Source organism: Geospiza fortis, unplaced genomic scaffold, assembly GCF_000277835.1.
Source record: "Geospiza fortis unplaced genomic scaffold, GeoFor_1.0 scaffold662, whole genome shotgun sequence".
In the NCBI taxonomy this organism is placed as follows: domain Eukaryota; kingdom Metazoa; phylum Chordata; class Aves; order Passeriformes; family Thraupidae; genus Geospiza; species Geospiza fortis.
Genome location: NW_005054450.1, coordinates 872,268 through 879,626, shown reverse-complemented (window position 1 = coordinate 879,626; position 7,359 = coordinate 872,268). Strand labels below are relative to the sequence as shown.

Genomic DNA, 7,359 nt, shown 5'->3' with positions numbered 1-7,359 from the left:
GCCTTCTGCAGGATTGGATTGGGGCAGATTTGGAGTTCTGGTTTCAAGGTGTGCTCAGAGCTCCTTCCCGGACCTGCCTGGGATGCCCAGGATTTTTCTCTCCTTGCAAATTCCTGTGCCCAGAAGGAGCTGCCTGCAGGCAGGATGGCTCCTTGGCTAACCTGTGCAGGCAGGTGACAGCAAATCACCTGCTTGTGAGAGCCCCCAGGGGGGAAAAGCTGTGCAGCATAAATCAAAATGTGCTTATTGGGCAATGTGACCCCAGAAACCCAGGGCAAGTCCAGCTGAACACTGCTGGAGCTGAAGGGTCCTCACCTTGCCTTGCTTTGGTGTGGCTGTGCAAAGATTGCTGGGTTGGAGGATTTTTTTATCCATAGATCACCAGGAGCTGTGCTGGAGGAATAACTACTGCTGTGTCTGCCTTGCAGGTTGGATTTCCAGCCTTTGTACAGGAAGGAGGAGTCACCTTCCCTTCTCTCCCACTCTGCTTGCATCCAGGTGTGCTGTGGAGAAGCCCAGCTACAGAATTGCTCTTTGGGATTTAGGGGGGTATTTCTGCTCTCTGTTATCTGGGATCCCTTTTATTTCAGTGCTCGCACGCACCTTGGGTGATGATCTGTCCTGATTCAGTTCCTCCACTCCTAGTTCAGTGAAAGCTCTGACATTTGGCAGCCCTCCCAAAAATGTCACTTTGGAGCTCCTGAGAACAACTGAATCTCCAGTCTCAGTTCTCCTTTCCAGCTGCTGAAATGGAGCTGAACTTCACAGAAGTGTCTGGTTCCTTCCTAGGTCCTCTCTGATCTCCCTCTGTTGGTAATCCTTTTGCCAGGTGTCAGTGGTAAATGTCCATCTGATCCCAGAGTGCTATTCCAGTGAAGATTAACTCCTGTTAATGCAGCAGTTTTGTTCTTCCTTTCCCCAGTTATCTCCTGAAGGTTTTTAAGTCCCTTTCTCAGTGGTGAGTTGTTTCCTCCTGTGGCCTCTCTGTGTCTGTGCTTACACTGTCCTGCCCTATATCCACACACCATCATTTCACCTGGTTTTATCATCATTCTTTTGCAGTTTCAGCTCACTGTTGAGATCATTGTTTGTAAAATCGTGTAAAATTAGTTTCTCCATTCACTTCCTTTTTCTTGCAGCCTTTGTGCCTTTACATGGTTTCTTTTAGGAAGTGCCATTTCTCTTGAATTCTTTACCTTAGTGCCCAGTCCTTGCAGCAGTGCTGAGAGTGGAATGTCTTCGCATTTGCAGTTGTTTTCTGAGAAATTCCCAGTTTCACCAAAAGGGCTCCTGAGCTGTGTGGAAACTTTCATGGTGGTGGTGGTGACGTTTGGGATGTTTTTAGAAGTCTGCTCTGATAACAGAGTGGGGAGGGCTTCCTGCAGCACCACTGTCCTTAAATAACAGCCCTGGCTTGGAATAGCACTGCCTGTTCTGAGCTGAGCCCCGAGACAAAATGTTCCACACGGGCTGCACAGTTGACTCTGAAGGTTTTTACAGCCTTATATTTATATTTGTTTATTTTGTCAGTAGGTGAATCCAGACATTATTTAAGAGTAGGAAATGGGGTATTTTTGAAATCTAATATCATGGGATTATCTCTGGTGCTACAGTTGGGCTGTGGAGTTTCAGATAATCTGGTCTAGGCAGCTGCTCTTTGCCTACCTGGTCTGGAGTCTGACTTTTGGGGGCAAGATCCTCTCCATGCTCCCTGCAGCTGCTCCAGGCTGTCAGAGGAGGGCTGTACCAGAGGAAGGCAGTCATGGGTCTGTTTTCTGTGCACCTGGGGGAGAGGAGGCAGTGCTGGAAGCACCCTGAGCTGGGGTGGCCCTGGGGCGGCAGGTGACACACTCAGCTGGATGCAGGGCACTCCTGTGGTGGAATTTCTGTTTGGGCTGCTGGGATTCCTCTGTTCTTCCTCATGGTTTCTTGTGGGCAGCCCAAGCTGCTGAGTGACTTCATTCAAGTGTTTCACCTCAGTTATTTTTCTTCTAAATGCTTCCCTGTATTTGCCTCTGCCATCAAGTGAGAAGCCAAAGTCACAGCTCCAAGTTTTGAGGATGTGGCTCCTCTTTGCTTTCTTAGCTTTTTGCTGTTACTCCCAGTACTTTTCCCTGCCTCTTTGTCCTTCAGAAATCATATTTTTGCTCCCAAAATACTGACTACATCTCCACTTAAAAGCAAAGCAAGAAAACACACCACTGACAGAATGAAGCTGTGGATTTCTTTGAGTGCAGAATTTCACTTTGGAATAGGAAGGTGGGACTTGGCTGCTTGTGCTCTGAAAAGCTCGGGATCAGCTGGCTGGGTCCTGCAGGAAAATCACATTTTACAGTGGCCCTGGCCCTGTGCAATCCCCCCAGCTCCCTGTGTCTGGGGGACAGTCCCTGTGTGTTCACAGGGGTCTGAGGATGAGGGAAGAGATGAGGATCTGACTCCATGTTTCAGAAGGCTGAGTTATTATTTTATTATATATATTATATTAAAACTATACTAAAAGAATAGAAGAAAGGATTTCATCAGAAGGCTGGCTAAGAATAGAAAAAGAAAGAATGATAGCAAAGGTTTGTGGCTTGGACGGAGAGTCCGAGCCAGCTGGGCTGTGATTGGCCATTAATTAGAAACAACCACATGAGGCCAATCACAGATGCACCTGTTGCATTCCACAGCAGCAGATAATCAATGTTTGCATTTTGTTCCTGAGGCTTCTCAGGTGAAAGAATCCTAAGGAAAGGGTTTTTCATAAAACACGTCTGTGACAGTCGCTGCCTCTGGCGCCCTTTCCTGAGCTGTGGGGGCTCAGCCGGGGATGTCCCTGGCTCAGCCCCCTGCTCTGTGTGCCCCCAGCTGGGGTGTCCCCCTGGCCACCATGGTGGCTGCTGTGGCTCTCAGGAAGATTGGCTACGACGCCTCCAACGTCTCCGTGGGCTGGTGCTGGGTCAACCTGGACGCTGAGGATCGGCTGCTGTGGATGCTGCTGGCAGGAAAGCTCTGGGAGATCCTGGCCTATGTCACCCTGCCAGTGCTCTACCTCCTCATCAGGAAGCACATTAACAGAGCTGTGAGTATCTGCTGGGCGGTTCTGTCCCCCCACAATCCGCATTTCTTGCTCCTTGTCCAGGCAGGAGGGGTTCACAGCACTGAAATGTCCCTGGAGCAGCAGTGCCCTGATCTGGCAGCACCATCACACAGAGACTTAGCACAAGCTAAGAGTGCAAAAGCCCTTTGAAAACGAGCAGGGGGTGTGGGATGCTCATGAGGGAAATGCTACAGTAAGAATTGAAACAGAATGTGAAGGACAAATTCAGCTTTAATCAGTTTTCTGCAGTTCCACTTGTACCAAGATTGGGATTCTCAAGCCTCAGTCCTTTTAGTGTCTCCAGTGACGGTTTGTGTTTGTGAATGTTATTTTGTTCTGCAGCTCAAAGCTGCATTTGGGAGCCCAGGCACTGGATGGCTCTGGGCTCCACACAGGAGACTCCCTGTCCTGGCAGGGCTTGGAATTCAGAGTTCAGTTGTTCTGTTCCTTGAGAACACAGAATCCGGGCATCTAGGGCAGCATTTGCATTACAGACAAATCCAGATGAGAGTGGCAGGAGGAGCTGCACCCAGAGATTCCTGTTCTCTCTGAGCTGGGTTAGGGGGAAAAGCCCCACGTGTGGGTAGATGTGCTTCTGGAAATTCTGCCTCTGCTTGTGGTGCAGCTGTGCTGGTGGTGGGGATGAACCCAGCGCTGGTTAGGGCAGGATCCCGCAGATGATTTGGGAGAACAAGGTGATTTTCAGCAGCTCCGAGTGTGCAGGGAAGGGAAGCAGAGCTGGGGAGGGTTTGCTGGTGCCTGTCAGCATCACCTGGCGTGCAGCAGGCAGGACACGGTGTCCCAGCCTGGGCAGAGACAGCAGCGTGACCTGCTGGAAACCTGAGCGGGCTCCTGCCTCTGCCAGGACTGCTGGGGAGGGCTGGGGAGGGCTGGGGACAGTGCTGGGGACAGTGCTGGGGCAGCTGGCCCCGTTCTCAGCTCGGGATCAGAGCAGCACAGGGAGCTGTCACTGCTTGCCTGCAGCAGCAATGTCACTGTCCCCAAAGGCAGAGAGTGGCTGCTGCTCTTCGCTGCAGCCCTGCTCCCCTCCTGAGCGGTTCCTTGGCTCTGGGCAGGGGCCCTGGGGCTGTGCCACCTCTGCAGGCTCCTGCTCAGCCCCTGTCCTGTCCCCTGTCCTGTCGCTGTCCCTGCAGCACGCTGCCCTCTCCGAGTACCGCCCCATCCTGCCCGCAGCCCCTGCCCTGCAGCCCCGCGCCAGCGTGGCGGACAAGAAGCTGATCCTCATCCCCCTCATCTTCATCTTCCTCCGCATCTGGAGCACGGTGCGCTTCGTGCTGACCCTGTGTGACTCCCCTGCCGTGCAGAACCCCGTCCTGGTCGTGCTGCACGTGAGTGTTTGCTGGGAACGCGCCCCTGGGCACCCGGCTGGGGCAGGGCAGAGTGGGAGCTCCCGGCGTGGCTTCTCCTGGTGGCACCGAGTGTTGCAGGAGCAGCTGCTGCCCCCAGGTGATGCCCGGGCTGCAGCAGAGGCAGAAATGCAGCAGGAGCTGCTCCAGCAGCATCTAGTGGCTGCAGAGGAAAGCTGCACTGGCAGGGATGGACAGGGGGATGTTGGATGTCTGTCCTCCAGCAGGGCTCAGCCTGCTCCTGCCCTACACCAGTGCCAGCACTCAACAGCCCCTGGTCTGCTCTTGGGTGCTTTTTGGGAAAAAACTCCTCATTTTTCTGAATTGCTTGTCCTCAAAGCCTGCCCTGCACCAGTGCCAGCACACAACAGCCTGTGCTCTGCTTTTGGGTGCTTTTTGGGAGAAACCCTCATTTCTCTGAATTGCTTGTCCACAGAGGTGGTGGCTGTGGCCCTGCAGCTGCTGTGGCACGGTGTGAGCTGTTCTCTGGGGTGCCCTGGGAGCAGCCCTGGTGATTGCTGTGCTCCTGCCCTGGTGATTGCTGTGCTCCTGCCCTGGTGATTGCTGTGCTCCTGCCCTGGTGATTGCTGTGCTGCCCTTGCAGGGGATCGGGAACACGTTCCAAGGAGGAGCCAACTGCATCCTGTTCGTGCTGTGCACCCGGGCAGTGCGGGCCCGCCTGCTGGCCCTGCTCTGCTGCAGCCCCTCTGCAGAGCTGCCCTGGCCTGGCCAGGGCCCCCCCGGCTCCTGGCAGCACCCCCAGACCCACAGGGACGGGGACAAGGACAAGGACCTGGATGTGCCCGGGCAGACGAAGCCGCTGCTGCCCAGCACCTGAGCTGGCCCTGGCTGCTGCTGATTCCTCCTCTCATGGTAATTCCAGTGTGAGCCTTTCTTCATCTCATGGCAATTCCAGTGAGCCTTTCCCCCTCCCATGGCAATTCCACCGAGCCTTTCCTTCTCTCATGGCAATTCCAGTGAGCCTTTCCTTCTCTCATGGCAATTCCAGTGAGCCTTTCCTTCTCTCATGGCAATTCCAGTGTGAGCCTTTCTTCATCTCATGGCAATTCCAGTGAGCCTTTCCTTCTCTCATGGTAATTCCAGTGTGAGCCTTTCCTTCTCTCATGGTAATTCCAGTGTGAGCCTTTCCTTCTCTCATGGCAATTCCAGTGAGCCTTTCCTTCTCTCATGGCAATTCCAGTGAGCCTTTCCTTCTCTCATGGCAATTCCAGTGTGAGCCTTTCCTTCTCTCATGGCAATTCCAGTGAGCCTTTCCTCCCGCCCTGCCCGTGCTCCATGGGAGGGGTTGGGAGCAGGCACAGGGACAGGGGGCAGTCCCAGGGGGTTCTGCTGCTGCCCTGGGGTTCCCTGTCTGACTCTGCAGCCCCACCACGCTCCCATTTACAGAGCTGCTCTGCTCCCTTCCCGCTGAGCTGCTGCCCGGCTCTGCGGAAGGAGGATGGAAGGAGGAGCTGAGCTGCAGGGCTGTCTGGCCCACAGGAACGGGGCACCAGGCAGAGCTGAGGAGGAGCTGGTGGCTGTTTTTAATGGGAGATGCCACGTGCACACAGATCCCACCAGATCAGGTGTTTGGTGCCCCCAGTTCTCCCCACCAGGGCAGAGGGGACTCCTGCTCTCCCCTGAAGCCTTGGCATTCACTCCATAATTATATCAGTGTATTTAAACCCTGGTGGGCACAGGCTGTGCAAACACCCCTGAGCCTGTTTCTGCTCCTCAGCCCCCCTGGAGCCTCTGAAAGGCAGATGGAAGCATCTCATCTGTGCCATAGATGACTCCAAGAGTTGTTTTTTTCCTCCTTTCAAAAGGCTTTTAAAAACTTCTGAAGGCTAAATCGCAACCTTGATAGCTCAGCCTCTTGTGAGTCCCACAAGGCTTGCAAAGAGGAGATGTGTTAAACTTCTTGCAGAAAGGTAGGATAGAAATGTTTAAATTTTATGAGACTTAGTATCGTGCTGTGTTCCATTTTTTTGGAGCCAACCCTGAAGAGAGAAAGAATTGTCACCAGCTTGGCTTAAGGGAAAACAAAACAGCAGGAAAAACCAACACCAAAAAGAATCAAAACAGATTCCATGTCCTCAGTTTGCCTTTTCCCATTGCAGAGCTCTGAGAAATGCTTTGGGAGGAATGGGCCAGGGTCACATTTCCAGCTCAGGGGTGTGACTGTCACTGTTCTGTGCAGGTTTGGGGTGGTGGCACCGCCCTGCAGTGACTGTCACTGCTCTGTCATTGTTCTGTGCAGGTGCAGGGAGGTGGCAGTGACTGTCACTGTTTTGTCACTGTCCCTGCAGGTTTGGGGTGCTGGCACAGCCCTGCAGTGACTGTCCGTGCTCTGTCCCTGTCCCTGCAGTGACTGTCCCTGCTCTGTCCCTGTCCCTGCAGTGACTGTCCCTGCTCTGTCCCTGTCCCTGTCCCTGCAGGGCGCTGTGACAGCCCCACAGAGGGAGCTGCAGCCCGGGGAAAGCGGCGCTGGAGAGGCTGAGCCCTGGACAGGTCCCGGAGCTGCTCGGCTGTGTCAGGATCCTCTGGAGCACGCTGCACTCCCGTTTGTCTCCCCTCCTTCCCACTGGGAAGCTGAACCCTCGCTTGGGGTCTGTTGTTTTCTGCCTGCCCAGGCCGATGTGGTGAGTTCTGAGGTGAACAGAGCCCGGGCCAGGAGGCTGCAGGAGCTGCTGCAGGACTGTGCTGGGCACGGCTCTCAGTGGTGGTGGGAGCCCCAGCCTGGCTCTGCTCTTCTCTTGGACTGGGACAGGACAATGATTATTTCGTGGTGCTGCTGCATGCTGATCCCTCCTCCCTGGTGTTTGGGGCTGTCACCATTGGGGTTTGTGGGATGCTGATCCCTCCTCCCTGGTTCTGGGGCTGTCCCCATTTGGGGTTTTTGGGGCTCTCCTG

The 7,359-nt window shown here is 54.2% G+C and overlaps 1 protein-coding gene across 1 annotated transcript in view; it reads left to right on the top strand.

The window, feature by feature from the left end:
* Window positions 1-7,062, top strand: part of GPR157 (G protein-coupled receptor 157) — a 10,388-nt gene extending 3,326 nt beyond the window's left edge. Inside the window, exons 2-5 of the mRNA XM_005427713.3 lie at window positions 2,848-3,061; window positions 4,234-4,428; window positions 5,051-5,319; window positions 6,885-7,062. Of these exons, the coding sequence (XP_005427770.1) occupies window positions 2,848-3,061; window positions 4,234-4,428; window positions 5,051-5,284 (643 nt within the window). The 3' untranslated portion in view covers window positions 5,285-5,319; window positions 6,885-7,062. The remainder of the gene's footprint in view (window positions 1-2,847; window positions 3,062-4,233; window positions 4,429-5,050; window positions 5,320-6,884) is intronic.
* The last annotated feature ends 297 nt before the right edge of the window (window positions 7,063-7,359 follow it).